Below are 18,985 nucleotides of genomic sequence, written 5' to 3' on the forward strand. Positions count from 1 at the left end.
ATTACCCGAAACAGTTACAAGCAATACAAAAATAAAAATCCTCCAATAAATGTTTTAAATGGGCGACAGGGGGACACCCTGAAAGGATGGGACATCACCACTTAACACGTCCTGTAACACGTCCTGTAACATGTCCTGTAACTCTTCTGCTGTCAAGTCTCACACACCCCAATGATGCAGCTGCCACCACAAACTACATTTTCTGAGACTTCCGATCCATCCCTGCAGTACAATTGATAACCATTGATATAAATGCTAAAAATCCAATCTTACTGAAACTTATTTCACTTTTTGGCCTCTCCCTCTGTACTGGTATATCTCTACTACTCTCCCCACTCCTCCCTCTGTACTGGTATATCTCTACTACTCTCCCCACTCCTCCCTCTGTACTGGTATATCTCTACTACTCTCCCCACTCCTCCCTCTGTACTGGTATATCTCTACTACTCTCACCACTCCTCCCTCTGTACTGGTATATCTCTACTACTCTCCCCACTCCTCCCTCTGTACTGGTATATCTCTACTACTCTCCCCACTCCTCCCTCTGTACTGGTATATCTCTACTACTCTCCCCTGTACTCTCTACTCCCTCTGTACTGGTATATCTCTACTACTCTCCCCACTCCTCCCTCTGTACTGGTATATCTCTACTACTCTCCCCACTCCTCCCTCTGTACTGGTATATCTCTACTACTCTCCCTACTCCTCCCTCTGTACTGGTATATCTCTACTACTCTCCCCACTCCTCCCTCTGTACTGGTATATCTCTACTACTCTCCCCACTCCTCCCTCTGTACTGGTATATCTCTACTACTCTCCCCACTCCTCCCTCTGTACTGGTATATCTCTACTACTCTCCCCACTCCTCCCTCTGTACTGGTATATCTCTACTACTCTCCCCACTCCTCCCTCTGTACTGGTATATCTCTACTACTCTCCCCACTCCTCCCTCTGTACTGGTATATCTCTACTACTCTCCCCACTCCTCCCTCTGTACTGGTATATCTCTACTACTCTCCCCACTCCTCCCTCTGTACTGGTATATCTCTACTACTCTCCCCACTCCTCCCTCTGTACTGGTATATCTCTACTACTCTCCCCACTCCTCCCTCTGTACTGGTATATCTCTACTACTCTCCCACTCCTCCCTCTGTACTGGTATATCTCTACTACTCTCACCACTCCTCCCTCTGTACTGGTATATCTCTACTACTCTCCCCACTCCTCCCTCTGTACTGGTATATCTCTACTACTCTCACCACTCCTCCCTCTGTACTGGTATATCTCTACTACTCTCACCACTCCTCCCTCTGTACTGGTATATCTCTACTACTCTCCCCACTCCTCCCTCTGTACTGGTATATCTCTACTACTCTCCCCACTCCTCCCTCTGTACTGGTATATCTCTACTACTCTCCCTACTCCTCCCTCTGTACTGGTATATCTCTACTACTCTCACCACTCCTCCCTCTGTACTGGTATATCTCTACTACTCTCCCCACTCCTCCCTCTGTACTGGTATATCTCTACTACTCTCACCTGGTATATCTCTACTCCCTCCTCCCTCTGTACTGGTATATCTCTACTACTCTCACCACTCCTCCCTCTGTACTGGTATATCTCTACTACTCTCACCACTCCTCCCTCTGTACTGGTATATCTCTACTACTCTCCCCACTCCTCCCTCTGTACTGGTATATCTCTACTACTCTCACCACTCCTCCCTCTGTACTGGTATATCTCTACTACTCTCCCCACTCCTCCCTCTGTACTGGTATATCTCTACTACTCTCCCCACTCCTCCCTCTGTACTGGTATATCTCTACTACTCCTCCCTCTACTCCTCCCTCTGTACTGGTATATCTCTACTACTCTCCCCACTCCTCCCTCTGTACTGGTATATCTCTACTACTCTCCCCACTCCTCCCTCTGTACTGGTATATCTCTACTACTCTCCCCACTCCTCCCTCTGTACTGGTATATCTCTACTACTCTCACCACTCCTCCCTCTGTACTGGTATATCTCTACTACTCTCCCCACTCCTCCCTCTGTACTGGTATATCTCTACTACTCTCACCACTCCTCCCTCTGTACTGGTATATCTCTACTACTCTCACCACTCCTCCCTCTGTACTGGTATATCTCTACTACTCTCCCACTCCTCCCTCTGTACTGGTATATCTCTACTACTCTCCCACTCCTCCCTCTGTACTGGTATATCTCTACTACTCTCCCCACTCCTCCCTCTGTACTGGTATATCTCTACTACTCTCCCCTCCTCCCTCTGTACTGGTATATCTCTGTACTCTCCCCACTGGTATATCTCTACTACTCTCCCCACTCCTCCCTCTGTACTGGTATATCTCTACTACTCTCCCCACTCCTCCCTCTGTACTGGTATATCTCTACTACTCTCCCACTCCTCCCACTGTACTGGTATATCTCTACTACTCTCTACTACTCCTCCCTCTGTACTGGTATATCTCTACTACTCTCCCCACTCCTCCCTCTGTACTGGTATATCTCTACTACTCTCCCACTCCTCCCTCTGTACTGGTATATCTCTACTACTCTCCCCACTCCTCCCTCTGTACTGGTATATCTCTACTACTCTCCCCACTCCTCCCTCTGTACTGGTATATCTCTACTACTCTCCCCACTCCTCCCTCTGTACTGGTATATCTCTACTACTCTCCCACTCCTCCCTCTGTACTGGTATATCTCTACTACTCTCCCCACTCCTCCCTCTGTACTGGTATATCTCTACTACTCTCCCCACTGGTATATCCTCCCTCTCCCTCTGTACTGGTATATCTCTACTACTCTCCCCACACTGGTATATCTCTACTACTCTCACCACTCCTCCCTCTGTACTGGTATATCTCTACTACTCTCCCCTGGTACTCTACTCCCTCTGTACTGGTATATCTCTACTACTCTCCCTACTCCTCCCTCTGTACTGGTATATCTCTACTACTCTCACCACTCCTCCCTCTGTACTGGTATATCTCTACTACTCTCCCCACTCCTCCCTCTGTAATGGTATATCTCTACTACTCTCACCACTCCTCCCTCTGTACTGGTATATCTCTACTACTCTCCCCACTCCTCCCTCTGTACTGGTATATCTCTACTACTCTCACCACTCCTCCCTCTGTACTGGTATATCTCTACTACTCTCACCACTCCTCCCTCTGTACTGGTATATCTCTACTACTCTCCCCACTCCTCCCTCTGTACTGGTATATCTCTACTACTCTCACCACTCCTCTGTACTGGTATATCTCTACTACTCTCACCACTCCTCCCTCTGTACTGGTATATCTCTGCTACTCTCACCACTCCTCCCTCTGTAATGGTATATCTCTACTACTCTCCCCACTCCTCCCTCTGTACTGGTATATCTCTGCTACTCTCACCACTCCTCCCTCTGTACTGGTATATCGCTACTACTCTCACCACTCCTCCCTCTGTACTGGTATATCTCTACTACTCTCACCACTCCTCCCTCTGTACTGGTATATCTCTACTACTCTCACCACTCCTCCCTCTGTACTGGTATATCTCTACTACTCTCACCACTCCTCCCTCTGTACTGGTATATCTCTACTACTCTCACCACTCCTCCCCCTTAACCCAGCTTCCTCTACTTTCTAAACTGCCTCAACATATGACAACATCTGCTCTACTCTACCCCTGGAAACCCCACCTGCCTCTCTTGCATGGGATATTTCTGATCCCCAGCTCCAAGGGCACCCCTACAATTAACACATTCCACAACTTTCCCCAATACTACACATTCCTTTGTCTCATGCCCTTCTGCACATTTGTCACACCTTGGACCCTCCCTCCTACACACTGCTGCCACATGCCCATAAGCTTAACACCTGTAGCGTCTTAATGTATTCGGCACATACGCTCGTACAGGATAACTTATATATCCTAACTTCACTTTGTCAGGCAAAGACTCTACTTCAAAACTCAAAAGAACAGACAATGACTCTTCTGTTTCCCCACTCACCATCTTGTCTGCGTCGCATCAAACGACGAGCATCACATACACCGGGAATCTTTGCCCTTAGCTGTTCAACATTTACAGTGGGGGAAAAAAGTATTTAGTCAGTCACCAATTGTGCAAGTTCTCCCACTTAAAAAGATGAGAGAGGCCTGTAATTTTCATCATAGGTACACTTCAACTATGACAGACAAAATGAGAAAAAAAATCACATTGTAGGATTTTAAATTTATTTATTTGGTTGTGGAAGTCTTCACAAGGTTTTCACACACTGTTGCTGGTATTTTGGCCCATTCCTCCATGCAGATCTACTCTAGAGCAGTGATGTTTTGGGGCTATTGCTGGGCAACACGGACTTTCAACTCCCTCCAAAGATTTTCTATGGGGTTGAGATCGGGAGACTGGCTAGGCCACTCCAGGACCTTGAAATGCTTCTTACGAAGCCACTCCTTCGTTGCCCGGGCGGTGTGTTTGGGATCATTGTCATGCTGAAAGACCCAGCCACGTTTCATCTTCAATGCCCTTGCTGATGGAAGGAGGTTTTCACTCAAAATCTCACGATACATGGCCCCATTCATTCTTTCCTTTACACGGATCAGTCGTCCTGGTCCCTTTGCAGAAAAACAGCCCCAAAGCATGATGTTTCCACCCCCATGCTTCACAGTAGGTATGGTGTTCTTTTGATGCAACTCAGCATTCTTTGTCCTCCAAACACGACGAGTTGAGTTTTTACCAAAAAGTTATATTTTGGTTTCGAAATGACGTAAGTCTAGTACGAGAATACAGACAACCGCGGAAGCATATATTCTATGTAACGACCATCTGTACGCCTGACGGATCCATTACAACAGACACTATCCAGAGCCGCTGAGAAAGCGACAACTACGAAAGACAATGTGATTTCGGGCATAAATATATACATTGCAATTATGTTCAAATGAGTGGCCGTTCATGTGCAAAGGATTAGCATTTCAATGAATATAATTCTCAACTCTGTTTAGTGAATCCATTTAGCCTTTCCCGCTTTTTATCTGTCCCCACCCCCTTTCCATTGTCTACCAAGACGTCATTACGGTTTAGCGCATTAGGGACTTATCAATACATTGTGTTTGTAGCCAATATATTGTTTGTTTATTTCTGGGATTTGTTTAGTTAGTTAATTATTTATTTACTAAGCCAATTTGTGTATCGCTGATTCGTTATGGAAACTAGGGTTCATGCAGATATCCAAGGGTTTGCGTCGTTCAGTAATGACAACTGATGAGGTAATAATACATTGATACAAGACTGTCCTCGATAAGATATGAAAATATGTGGAGAGTCGATTCGGGAAATAGACTCAACATTTTCCCATGGTGCCCCGACTTCCTAGTTAAAGTGTACATGATTAATTTAATCGCGTAATAATAAATACACAGTTATTTTGTCATTCTGTCTTCACATTTAATGATAGTCAGACACGACAGTGCTTAGGATCATTGTCCTATTGTGAAGGTGAACCTTCGCCCCAGTCTGAGGTCCCGAGCGCTCTGGACTAGGTTTTCATCAAGGATCTCTGTGCTTTGCTCCGTACATCTTTCCCTCGATCCTGACTAGTCTCCCAGTCCCTGCCGCTGAAAAACATCCCCATAGCATAATGCTGCCACCACACCACCATGCTTCACCGTAGAGACGGTGCCAGGTTTCCTCCCGAACTAATGCTTGGCATTCAGTCCAAAGAGTTCAATCTTGGTTTCATCAGACCAGAGAATCTTGTTTCTTATGGTCTGAGAGTCCTTTAAGTGCCTTTTGGCAAACTCCTAGTGGGCTGTCATGTGCCTTTTACTGATGAGTGACTTCTGTTTGGCCACTCTACCATAAAGGCCTGATTTGGTGGAGTGCCGCAGAGATGGTTGGCCTTCTGGAAGGTTCTCCCATCTCCACAGAGGAACTCTGAAGCTCTGTCAGAGTGACCATCGGGTTCTTGGTTACCTCCCTGACCAAGGCCCTTCTCCCCTGATTGCTCAGTTTGGATTGGCAGCCAGCTCTAGGAAGAATCTTGGTGGTTCCAAACTTCTTCTGTTTAAGAATGATGGATGCCACTGTGTTCTTGGGGACCTTCAATGCTGCAGACATGTTTTGGTACCCTTCCCCAGATCTGTGCCTTGACACAATCCTATCTTGGAGCTCTACGGGCAATTCCTTCGACCTCATGGGCCTGGATTTTGCTCTGACATCTACTGTCAACTGTGGGACCTTATATACAGTGGGGCAAAAAAGTATTGGATGCAGTCTATTTTGTAAATGACATCGCCGAAGTCAAGGATCGGTAGGATAGGCCGTTTTACTAGGGTATGTTTGGCAGCATGAGTGAAGGATGCTTTGTTGCGAAATAGGAAGCCGATTCCTAGATTTAATTTTGGATTGGAGATGCTTAATGTGACTCTGGAAGGAGAGTTTTCAGTCTAACCAGACACCTAGGTATGTGTAGTTGTCCACATATTCTAAGTCACTTAGACTTACTGGCCAGAGTAGTGATGCTGGACGGGTGAGTAGGTGTGGGCAGTGATCGGTTGAAGAGCATGCATTTAGTTTTGCTTGCATTTAAGAGCAGTTGGAGGCCATGGAAGGAGAGTTGAATGGCATTGAAGCTCATCTGGAGGTTAGTTAACACAGTGTCCAAAGAAGGGCCAGAAGTATAGAGAATGGTGTTGTCTGCGTAGAGGTGGATCAGAGAATAAGCAGCAGCAAGTGCGACATCATTGATGTGAGAAGAGAGTCGGCCCGAGATTTGAACCCTGTGGCACCCCCATAGAGACTGCCAGAGGTCCGGACAACAGGCCCTCCGATTTGACACACTGAACTCTATCTGAGAAGTAGTTGAACCAGGTGAACCAGGCGAGGCAGTCATTTGAGAAACCAAGGCTGTTGAGTCTGCCAATAAGTATGTGGTGATTGACAGAGTCGAAAGCCTTAGCCAGGTTGATGAATACAGCTGCACAGTATTGTCTTTTATCGATGGCGGTTATGACATTGTTTAGGACCTTGAGCGTGACTGAGGTGCACTCGTGACCAGCTCGGAAACCAGATTGCATAGCGGAGAAGGTACGGTGCGATTCGAAATGGTCCGATCTGTTTGTTAACTTGGCCTTCGAAGACCTTAGAAAGGCAGGGCAGGATAGATATAGGTCTGTATCAGTTTGGGTCTAGAGTGTATCCCCCTTTGAAGAGGGCGATGATCGCGGCAGCTTTCCGATCTTTGGGGATCTCAGACGATACGGAAGAGAGGTTGAACAAGCTATTAATAGGGGTTGCAACAATTTCGGCCGATATAATTTTAGGGAGAGCGGGTCCAGATTGTCTAGCCCAGCTGATTTGTATGGGTCCAGATTTTGCAGCTCTTCTAGTTACCCTCACCGATTCCACATGACACAACTCTTTTTTTCACCCACTGTGAAACCACAAATGGATCAGCCAAAAGGCAAGAGTCCACTTTTCCCATAATCTTCACTCCTACTGTCATAGCCTCTTCTTCATCCGGGATCCTCGGTGCATTCCTCGGTCTCAGATAACTTTACTGCACCTACCACCTCCGATACATCAGCCTCATTCACTTCCATTTCTCCTCCTGTCTTCAGCTCCCTCTGCTTCCACTTTCTACTGTTCTTATTTGACAAACCATCTCCCTTTTCCCACCATTTTTATCCAACTCAAGTTCACCCTCTTCTCCCTCCATTTTCACCTCCATTTTCCAAGTACACGTCTCCTTATGATAATACTGCCTCTCCTTCCCTGACACGCATCTTGCTTTCTCTAGAGACTCCATTTACCCCTTCTGTCAGTCGACATGATCTGCCCTGGTCCTTCTCACTCGGGCGTCATTAGCAAATGACGTGTACAGTGGTGGATCCCAAGATAAACGTATAAAGTGCTCAAAATTAAGTTGTGCAAAACATTTTATAGATCAAAAGATAAGTAGCATATTGTTTTTAAATGTGTGCATTTTCTCCTTCGACAATACAACGGCTGATTCAAAGGGGGTGTGGCACATATCAAAACTGTGGTAGGATACACTTGTGCTTCCTTACCAAAAGGAGACTATCTAGGATGGGAGGACTGTCTTCCGTTTGCCTTCACACTCCTCGACCACTTTATCGGTTTCGGGGTCACCCAGGAGGGAGGACCAACATTTTCCCAAACGAGAGAACACCAGAGTGGAAAAGGTCTGCTAAATACCTGCGACGAGTCCGATAAGACTTTAAACCACTAACACTGAGAAGCCTTCCCTTCTGAAGAAAAGAAGCTGCCATTTTCCCTGTGGCCACTAGGTGTCAGTAGCATCAGATCCTCAGTAGCACTGACTCAGTTATCTGAACGCTGCATTTGAATGGTGACCCCATGTAGGTAATCAAAGCATTGCTGACCTTCCTTTGTGGGCGCCTCGTTCTTCTGCTCGAGCCTGAAAGGAAAACGAAAAGCAAGAAAAAAAAATGCTGTCATACGTTGTTGTCTAGTCTGCATACTGGATGGGAAACATCCAATTATGTCACACACACACACACACACACACAGGCACACACACACAGGCACGCTAACATTTGCACTCATTCAAGCGCTTATGAATAGAGACTCATCTACACGTATCTAACCTACACAACACATTGTTCCTATCTATAGGGTACCTAGGCCTATTAGTTATTGTCCAACTGCTCTAAATGCTTTGTTCGCCTCGTGTAAAATGAAAGTGAATGCTCAAGTAAAGTAAGACACTTACTAATGAAGCTTACATTTAAAAAAATTAATAAAGGGCACTTGTTTTGCACAATTGAACATCCACGGCAAGTGAAGTGGGAATCTTTGTTCTTGCAATAATACAGTTCAATTGACCACTTTCTTTGCACATTTTTCATCCTCTCTTGCTTCTCCTATGTAGCTGCTTCTAGAAAGTTCAGCCCATAGAATTATGGGGGGAGCAGGGTAGCCTAGTGGTTAGAGCGTTGGACTAGTAACCGGAAGGTTGCAAGTGCAAATCCCCGAGCTGACAAGGTACAAATCTGTCGTTCTGCCCCTGAACAGGCAGTTAACCCACTGTTCCTAGGCTGTCATTGAAAATAAGAATTTGTTCTTAACTGACTTGCCTGGTTAAATAGAGGTAAAATAAATGGATTTTCTTTATCCCGCTCCTTCTTTCTCTTGTTCTTTCTCTCTCAAGGATGGCCACACTCCTCTCACACTTATTTTCAGTTGCCTAGCAACCCAGAGGAGAGGCCTTGCTTACTTGGGTGGTACTTGTTCCCATTCGGGCGGGGGTAGGGTAGGGGGGGTGTAGATGAGATGGGGGCATTGTTTTGAGTTAAGTCCCTCCATGAATGTCATTATGTATGATTGGTTCCTCTGCTAGAACGATTCTGCGAAAGAGGGAGAGCAAAATTCAGAAATAGCCCATTTGAGTACTGCGAAGTACAGTTGATGCCTTGCTGCCATTATAACTAGTCCCTCATCCACCTCACCTGACCCTTGTGGTCAGCATGACAACGGGCCGGCGTCGTGGTGTGTGGCAATTGGCCATTTTCGAAAAATTATCTCCTGTTCTTAACCGATGAGGATTGAAGACTTGTAAAGGGGTCTACCGAAAACAACAACAACTTATCTCATAACTCTTCAGTTGAGCCATAGAAAGAACAAGGCCTCAGCACTTTCACTTCCGCTGAATGCTTTTGTGTCTAATGGTTTCGTCTTGAATCAGGTCTTTCTGGACTGGCCTGTTCTTCCTCTAGATTCACCTTGCTGAACATTGACTGCATTTATTGTCTCCTAGCACAGGCTTTGGATCAGTTAAGTATTTTAGATGATGTTGGTTATGGTTCAATATTGTTTACCCTAGCACTGATTAGGATCCCACTCCTAGATAAACTGATCCTAGATCAGATTGTTGGTTGTTCTAGTCAGATGAGCTATGAGGGAAAAGCTGACATTATAGCAGATGTAGATGCCCGTGATTACAGCTGGGAATTGTTTCTATCAGAGCTGATCCTGTGCAGTCAGTCCTCTTCTGCCCTATTCCTCCTCTCTCCTCCTCTCCCCCGGCGCAGTGTTTCAGACCCCAGGAGATGTCTTTAGTAGATGGGGAGGGATGGAAAAGGAAGGAGAGGGGGGTGGCTGGGTAGAGGGTGGGGGGGTGCTGCCTCCGCCTGAAGGACAAAGACGTTGGGTTTTGGCGAGGGAAGAGAGGGAGCCACCATGTGTGAGGGACAAAGGAGACAAGGCCAAAACTCTTCTTTCTCTCCCCTCTCTTGTTCTCCCTTTATCTCTCTCTCTCTCTCTCTCACTGAGCTAGGCCTAATCCTAATGCTGCTAGCTCACTCCAGTCCTATATTCAAATGACAGTTAGGGCTGTCTGTCTGGCATGACAGCAAGTAGGCATGTTACATGTAGACCCACTACTAATACACACACACACATCATGAACACCCTTGACTATTACATAAATACCCAGTATAGCCCCCTAAATACACACATACTCATTGTCTCATATTCACACAACGTTATTATAGTTTTGTTTTTATTTATATGCGTTTTAAGATGTTTTTTTAGTTTCAGTTAGTTTTCAGATCCATTTAGTTAAAGCTTTATAAAACCATTCCTATTTTGTTTTTATATTATTTAGTGTTAGGGCCAGAAAGTAGCCTATGCATGGCAGGCTAGGAGCCATGTATGTGTTGAATAGTTTGTGTTTTTGGGGATGTCACTTCTTGCCACTGTGGGGCTGTAATGCAAAAAGGTGATGGGAAAGGTCATACTGTATGTTAGGTTTAAACGTAGACTAAGCAAGATGGCATTGATGTACAAAGTAAACCGTTGTAGTGTGTCAATTTCCGCAACAACCAGGAGTGTTGGAAGTGCAATGCTAAACTTCAACATTGTTTTGGTCCAGTAGCTACCATGTTGTGGCAGCGTGAAGAACCCGTGCACTAGTGATGCGCGGGTTGACTCATAACCCGCAGTCCCACAGTTATATCCGCAGTGCGCGCAGGTTTATGGTCATTAAATATTGTGTGGTTGAAGGTCGGGTGGGTTGAATAAAAGAGAACAATTCCTTAAATACATCATTTTGAGTTTGAGTTTATTTTTACAGGGACAGTGCATTAATCAACGTTTCAGTAAAAGTGCCGGTTTTAGCCAGCCGGCTAATTTTGAACCTCAGTCCCTGGGCCAATCACCATTCTCAGTTTGGCGCCGACAGAGATGGACGCCTCGCTTCGCATTCTTAGGAAAGGAATATGACTTTCCCGAAGCGGTTTGGACCACCACCCAGGACAATTGATCAGATCCCAGTAGTCGACCCAAAACAACGGTCCTGCAGACGGAGCGGTCTTCTGGTCAGGCTCCGTAGACGGGCACATCGCCCACCGCTCCCGATTTATACTTGTCACGACTTCCGCCGAAGTTGGTTTCTCTCCTTGTTCGGGCGGCGGCGGTCGGCGTCGCCGGTCTTCTAGCCATCATCGATCCACTTTTAATTTTCCATTTGTTTTGTTTTGTCTTGTCTTCTGAGAAGTGCCTGTTCTTCCAGCAGTCCGTCTCCTTCCTAGGGTACCGCATTTCCACCTCTGGGGTGGAGATGGAGAGTGACCGCATTGTAGCCGTGCGTAATTGGCCGACTCCCACCACGGTAAAGGAGGTGCAGCGGTTTCTTGGGTTCGCCAAATCCTACCGGAGGTTTTGGTCAGGTAGCGGCTCCCATTACGTCACTGCTGAAGGTGGGCCTGGTGAGTTTGCAGTCGTCGGCTGAGGAAGACAGGGCTTTTGGTCACCTGAGGACTCAGTTTACCTCAGCTCCCGTACTGGCCCATCCGGATCCCTCTTTGGCGTTCATAGTGGAGGTGGATGCGTCCGAGGCTGGGATAGGAGCCGTGCTCTCTCAGCGCTCGGGTACGCCACCGAAGCTCCGCCCCTGTACCTTCTTCTCGAAGAAGCTCAGCCCGGTGGAGTGTAACTATGATTTTGGGGACCGGGAGCTGTTGGCTGTCGTAAAGGCTCTGAAGGCGTGGAGACTGGCTTGAGGGGGCTAAACTCCCTTTTCTCATCTGGACTGACCACCGCAATCTGGAGTACATCCGGGCAGCGAGGAGACTGAACTCTCGCCAGGCAAGGTGGGCCATGTTTTTCACCCGTTTTGTGTTCACCCTTTCCTACAGACCAGGCTCCTAGAACGTGAAGGCAGACGCATTGTCCCGGCTGAATGACACAGAGCGGCCCATGGATCCCACTCCCATACTCCCAGCCTCCTGCCTGGTGGCGCCGGTAGTGTGGGAGCTGGACACAGAAATTGAGCAGGCGTTACGTGCAGAGCCCGCCTCCATTCAGTGTCCCGCTGGGCGTCTGTACGTCCCGTCTGCTGTTCGTGACCGGTTGATCTATTGGGCCCACACGTCACCCTCCTCTGGTCATTCTGGGATCGGTCAGACAGTGCGCTGTTTGAGCGGGAGGTACTGGTGGCCTACCTTGGCTAAGGACGTGAGGGTTTATGTTTCCTCCTGCTCGGTGTGCGCCCAGTGTAAGGCTCCTAGGCACCTGGCCAGACGGAAGCTACACCCCAAACCCGTTCCACAACGGCCTTGGTTGCACCTGTCGGTAGATTTTCTTACCGATCTCCCCCCTCACAGGGTAACACCACAATCCTGGTCGTTGTGGATCGATTCTCTAAGTCCTGTTGTCTCCTCCCTCTGCCCGGTCTCCCTACAGTCTGCGGAGGCCTTGTTTACGCACGTCTTCCGGCACTACAGGGTACCTGAGAATATAGTGTCTGATTGAGGTCCCCAGTCTAGGGTCTGGAAGGCGTTCATGGAACGTCTGGGGTTCTCGATTAGCCTTACTTTGGGGTTTCACCCCGAGAGTAATGGGCAGGTGGAGAGAGTAAACCAGGATGTGGGCAGGTTTCTGCGGTCTTATTGCCAGGACCGGCCGGGGGAGTGGGCGGCATTCGTGCCCTGGGCCGAGATGGCACAGAACTCGCTTCACCACTCCTCCACTAACCTCTCTCCCTTCCAGTGCATACTGGGGTACCAGCCGGTTCTGGCTCCTTGGAAACAGAGTCAGACCGAGGCTCCTGCGGTTGACGACTGGTTCAGGCGCGCGGAGGAGACATGGGAAGCTGCCCCTGTTCACCTTCAGCGAGCCGTGCTGCGCCAAAAAAAAGAACACAGAACGTCACCGCAGTGAGGCCCTGGTGCTCGCAACGGGAGACCGGGTCTGGCTCTCTACCCGAAACCTGCCCCTCCGTCTGCCCTGCCAGAAGCTGGGTCAGCGGTATGTGGGGTACGGTCACGACTTCCGCCGAAGTTGGTTCCTCTCCTTGTTCGGCGGTCGGCGTCGCCGATCTTCTAGCCATCATCGATCCACTTTTCATTTTCCATTTGTTTTGTCTTGTCTTCCCACACACCTGGTTTCAATTCCATCATTACATGTTGTGTGTTTAACCCTCTGTTCCCACCACGTCCTTGTCCGGAATTGTTTATTTTAAGTGCATGTGCACGTTTATCTGGTGTGCGACGGGTTTTGTACCCATTGATTGTTTGTTCTGATTCCGGTGGGTTTTATTTATTGAACTGCTTCGTTGTAACACAGTTTTTGCTCTCCTGCACCTGACTTCTCTGCTGCCAGTACGCACCCCTTACAATACTACTCACCAATGTCCAGTCTCTTGACAACAAGGAGGATGAAATTTGAGCAAGGGTTGCCTGCCAGAGAGACATCAGAGATTCTAACATTCTTTGTTTCACGCAAACATGGCTCACTCGGGATACGAGTCTGTACAGCCACCCGGTTTCTTCACACATTGCGCCGACAGAAACAAACATCTCTCTGGTAAGAAGAAGTATGCCTTATGATTAACAATTAGGGGTGTGAACATAACAACATACAGGAACTCAAGTCCTTTTGTTCACCTGACCTAGAATTCCTTACGAGTAAATGCCGACCGCATTATCTATCAAGAGAATTCTCTTAGATTATACTCACAGCTGTGTATACCCCCCACCCCCCAAGCAGACACCTCGATGTCCCTGAAAGAAACTGGAAATAACATATCCTGAGGCTGCATTTATTGTAGCTGGGGATTTTAACAAGGCTAATTGGAAAACAAGGCTCCCTAAATTTTATCAGCATATCAAATTCGCGACCCGGGCTGGTAAAACTCTAGATCATTGCTACTCTAAATTCCGCGACGCATACAAAGCCCTCCCTCGCCCTACTCTTGGCAAAACTCAATTTTGTTCCCAGCCTATAGACAGAAACTAAAACAGGAAACACCCGTGCTCAGGTCTGTTCAACGCTAGTCTGACCAATCTGATTGCATGTTTTTCGAACACGTGGACTGGGATGTGTTCTGGATAGCATCGGACAATAACATTGATACGCTGATTCGGTGAGCGAGTTTATTAGCAAGTGCATCAGTGATGTGGTACCCACGGTGAATATTAAAACCTTCCCCAACCAGAAACCGTGGATTGATGGCAGCATTCACGCAAAACTGAACGTGCGACCCATTGCGAACCACTGCGAACCACAGCGAATACAAACAGTGTAGTTATGCCCTCCGCAAGGCAATCAAAAGACAAAGTAGAGTCGCAATTCAACGGCTCAGACACGAGAGGTATGTGGCAGGGTCTATAGTCGATCACGGACTACAAAAAGAAAACCAGCCCCGTCGCGAACCCCAATGTCTTACATTTACATTTACATTTAAGTCATTTAGCAGACGCTCTTATCCAGAGCGACTTACAAATTGGTGCGTTCACCTTGCTCCCAGACAAACTAAACGACTTCTTTGCTTGCTTTGAGGACAATACAGTGCCACCGACATGGCCCGCTACCAAAACCTGCGGGCTCTCCATCACTTCAGCCTTCGTGAGTAAAACATTTAAACGTGTTAACCCTCGCAAGGCTGCCGGCCCAGACGGCATCCCTAGCTGCGTCCTCAGAGCATGCGCAGACCAGCTGGCTGGTGTGTTTACGGACATATTCAATCAATCCCTATCCCAGTCTGCGGATTCCCACATGCTTCAAGAGGGCCACCATTGTTCCTGTTCCCAAGAAAGCTAAGGTAACTGCGCTAAATGACTATCGCTCCGTAGCACTCACTTCCGTCATCATGAAAGTGCTTTGAGAGACTAGTCAAGGATCATATTACCTCCCTGGGTCTCGACCCCGCTCTGTGCAACTGGTTCCTGTACTCTCTGACGGGCCGCCCCCAGGAGGTGAGGGTTGGAAACAACATCTCCACCCCACTAATCCTCAACACTGGCTCAACACTGGGGCCCCACAAGGGTGTGTTCTCAGCCCTCTCCTGTACTCCCTGTTCACCCATGACTGCGTGGCCATGCACACCTCCAAATCAATCATCAAGTTTGCAGACGACACTACAGTGGTAGGCTTGATTACCAACAATGACAAGATGGCCTCCAGGGAGGAGGTGAGGGCCCTCGGAGTGTGGTGTCAGGAAAATAACCTCACACTCAACGTCAACAAAACAAAGGAGATGATCGTGGACTTCAGGAAACAGCAGAGGGAGCACCCCCCTATCCACATCGATGGGACAGTAGTGGATAGGGTGGAAAGATTTTATGTTCCTCAGCGTACACATCACGGACAAACTGAAATGGTCCACCCACACAGACAGCGTGGTGAAGAAGGCATAACAGCGCCTCTTCAACCTCAGGAGGCTGAAGAAATTTGGCTTGTCACCAAAAACACTCTCAAACTTTTACAAATGCACAATCGAGAGCACCCTGTCGGGCTGTATCACCACCTGGTACGGCAACTGCTCCGCCCACAACCCTAAGGCTCTCCACAGGGTAGTGAGGTCTGCACAACGCATCACCAGGGGTAAACTACCTGCCCCCCAGGACACCTACAGCACCCGATGTCACAGGAAGGCCAAAAAGATAATCAAGGACAACAACCACCTGAGCCACTGCCTGTTCACCCCGCTATCATCCAGAAGGCGAGGTCAGTACAGGTGCATCAAAGCAGGGACCGAGAGACTGAAAAACAGCTTCTATCTCATGGCCATCAGACTGTTAGACAGCCATCACTAATATTGAGTGGTTGCTGCCAATATGCAGACTCAATCCCTATCCACTTTAATAATTAATAATTGGATGTAATAAATGTTTTTACTAGTCATTTAAACAATGCCACTTTATATAATGTTTACATACCATACATTACTCATCTCATATGTATATACTGTACTCTATACCATCTACTGCATCTTGCCTATGCCGTTCGGCCATCGCTCATCCATATATTTATACGTACATATTCTTATTCATTCCTTTACACTTGTGTGTATAAGGTAGTTGTTGTGAAATTGTTAGGTTACTTGTTAGATATTACTACACGGTCAGAACTAGAAGCACAAGCATTTCGCTACACTCGCATTAACATCTGCTAACCATGTGTATGTGACCAATAACATTTGATTTGATTTTAAATGCTTTTGGGAACGGGCAGAAAAAGTTCAGGTCAATCCACAGAGGTAAAAAAGACCATGTCGGAGTTTAATTCAATAAGAGAAACTGTGAAATGGAAAGTTCGAAAGAGAAGGGAGGGCCAGAAAAGTAATGTTTGGAAACAATTTGGTGAAGTGGTAGAAGAGGATGATAGCTATGCTGCCTATGTTGTGAGGCGCTATACAAATTCTACAGTCACAAGAAGCGGACATCAAATAGGGAAGTTCAAGGGAAGTGTAACCTACTGATCAGGTACTGGAAACTGAAATCTGGACACTCACTGCAGGTTTATAACTGCTCACATATCCTTAATATTTATTAACTACTGCAGAATGAATCATTTCTTGCAGTAGCCTAAAATGATACACCAAATGTGGGCAACATTTTGACATGGAAGTAGGAGTGGAGAAAATATGATCTTCTTTCTTTCAGCAGCTTGAGAGAATCCAAACGCTCAGTTAGATACAGTCTGTAGAAGTGCTATCTTTATCAGCATCATAAAAGATGATAGTATTTCAACCACAGAAAATATGCATCCAAGGCGAACTGAAATCTTATCAGAAACATGTTGGGTTGTTTTTACAGCTTTTTTTCCCCTTACAACCAGTCAAAACAAAAACTGAACATAACTCATGAGTGGTGGTGGAGTAGTTCCAGGAAAACGACCTTTCCCTCAACGTCAACAATACGAAGGAGCTGATCGTGGACTTCAGGAAACAGCAGAGGGAGCATGCCCCTATCCACATCGACGGGACCGCAGTGGAGAAGGTGGAAAGCCTCTGCGTTCCTCTGCGTACATATCACTGACAATATGAAATGGTCCACCCACACAGACAGGGTGGTGAAGAAGGCGCAACAGCGCCTCCTCAACCTCAGGAGGCTGAAGAAATTCTGCTTGGCCCCTAAAACCCTCACAAACTATTACAGATGCACAATTGAGAGCATACTGTCGGTCTGCCCAATGCATCACTGGGGGCACACTGCCTGCCGTCCAGGACACCTAACAGCGCCCGATGTCACAGGAAAGCCAAAAAGTTAAACAAGGACATGAGCCACTGCCTTTTTTAACTTCCTACAGCTCTCCGGGGGGCATAATAGACAACCTCCATTTTGAATGTGTCCAATCAGAGACATATCCACTCCCCCGCCCCCAAAATGAAGAATAATTGTCAAGCACTGACTTTGCTGCTAACTACTTTATTGAAAGAACATTGCTTGCTACAACTGTGATGTGGTTGTCTTACCTCGTTAAGATGAATGAGCTAATTGTAAGTCACTCTAGATAAGAGCGTCTGCTAAAAGTGTAAATGATTGGCCTGTTCCCAGTCCCGTTTGCAAACTCCAGCGCCCCCCTTTCCTCCTCTCTCCCTCCGTCCATATCTCCCTCCCCTTCTCCCTCTCTCCAGCAGCAGTCTGTCAGTGTTTCGCAGGGCTCCTGACGTCACTCTCTGTTTGCATAGCTATTGTCTTACCCATCGGGCTGCCTAGCATGGCTCCAGGGTTGCAGTATCTGCTTTCAGCTTTTTTTCCCAGGGGCAGTCCAGAGAGATAAATTAACAGTGGAGGAGAGGACAAGAGAAGGAGAGGAAAGCAAGAGCTAACATAGCTACAGCAGGCAGGCTGCTACTTCTGAGTCTGGATTTTAAAATACACCTTTTCAGTGGTGGAGAAGAGTTTCTCTTCCCTCTTGTGAGGCCCCTGTTCGGCAGCTGAACTGTGTGCGTGTGTGTGTGTTTTGTGAGCAGTGTGTGTATGTGGAGGAAGCCCGTTTAGCGGCAACGGGAGCGCCGACTGAGTGAGCAGAGCATCTGGGCGTCTGAGAGCGAGGGCCGGCTGGCTGGCTGCACTGTGTGCTTTGATGACCCCCTCTGTGTAGCTGCCTGCTCAACCCCCCCCTCTCTCTCTGTCCCCCTTTTCCCCTCTCCTCTATCTCCATCGCAGCTCCCGGCCCAGCCATGTTTGGCACAGAGTCCTCATGTAAGTACCGTACCGCCAGCCTCGTCTGTCTTTCTCTCTATGTGGCGTGTTGTTGTCTGGTGTAACAGTGTCTGCTCCCGTCCTTCTGGGCTCTCGCTCTCCTCTCTACATCCCTCTCTTTTTCCCCTCTCTCTGACCTTTCTGTTGTTCTCCATGTTTCCTGGTGGCAAGAAAGCTGGGATCTACCATTTTGCATAAAGGACCAATGATAGCTGGTCGTTATACAAATATCCATCTCTCCTCTGTCAATCCCTTCCTCTGCCTTCCCTCCCCTTTATTCCTCCTTTTCCTCACCATTCCTTGGTATTCCTGCACGTCGCCATGTTTATCCCAGACTTATCCTGTTATGCCGTGTATATTCTCTTTTCACCTTTCCGAATGGCTTTGCTAGCTAGACTGAAATATACACCATTACTGTCTCCTTCTCGCTCTCTCGCTGTGCATGTTGTGAGTGCGTGCATTCCACGTGACATTTTTTTTTGTTATAGATAGATAGAT

The 18,985-nt window shown here is 47.4% G+C and overlaps 1 protein-coding gene across 3 annotated transcripts in view; it reads left to right on the forward strand.

Annotated features, from left to right (window-relative positions):
• Positions 1-18,985, forward strand: part of LOC115133973 (suppressor of tumorigenicity 7 protein homolog) — a 96,581-nt gene that overhangs the window by 23,495 nt on the left and 54,101 nt on the right. The window contains exon 1 of one of the 3 annotated variants that reach the window (XM_065022373.1): positions 10,204-18,487. The exons of 1 other annotated variant lie outside the window; for it this stretch is intronic. In XM_065022373.1, coding sequence (XP_064878445.1) covers positions 18,466-18,487 — 22 coding nt within the window. In that variant the 5' untranslated portion in view covers positions 10,204-18,465. Of the gene's footprint in view, positions 1-10,203; positions 18,488-18,985 lie in introns of those variants that run through there. One more of the 3 variants, XM_029667443.2, reaches the window with a different exon arrangement.

This window comes from Oncorhynchus nerka, linkage group LG9a (genome assembly GCF_034236695.1).
Source record: "Oncorhynchus nerka isolate Pitt River linkage group LG9a, Oner_Uvic_2.0, whole genome shotgun sequence".
Taxonomy (NCBI): domain Eukaryota; kingdom Metazoa; phylum Chordata; class Actinopteri; order Salmoniformes; family Salmonidae; genus Oncorhynchus; species Oncorhynchus nerka.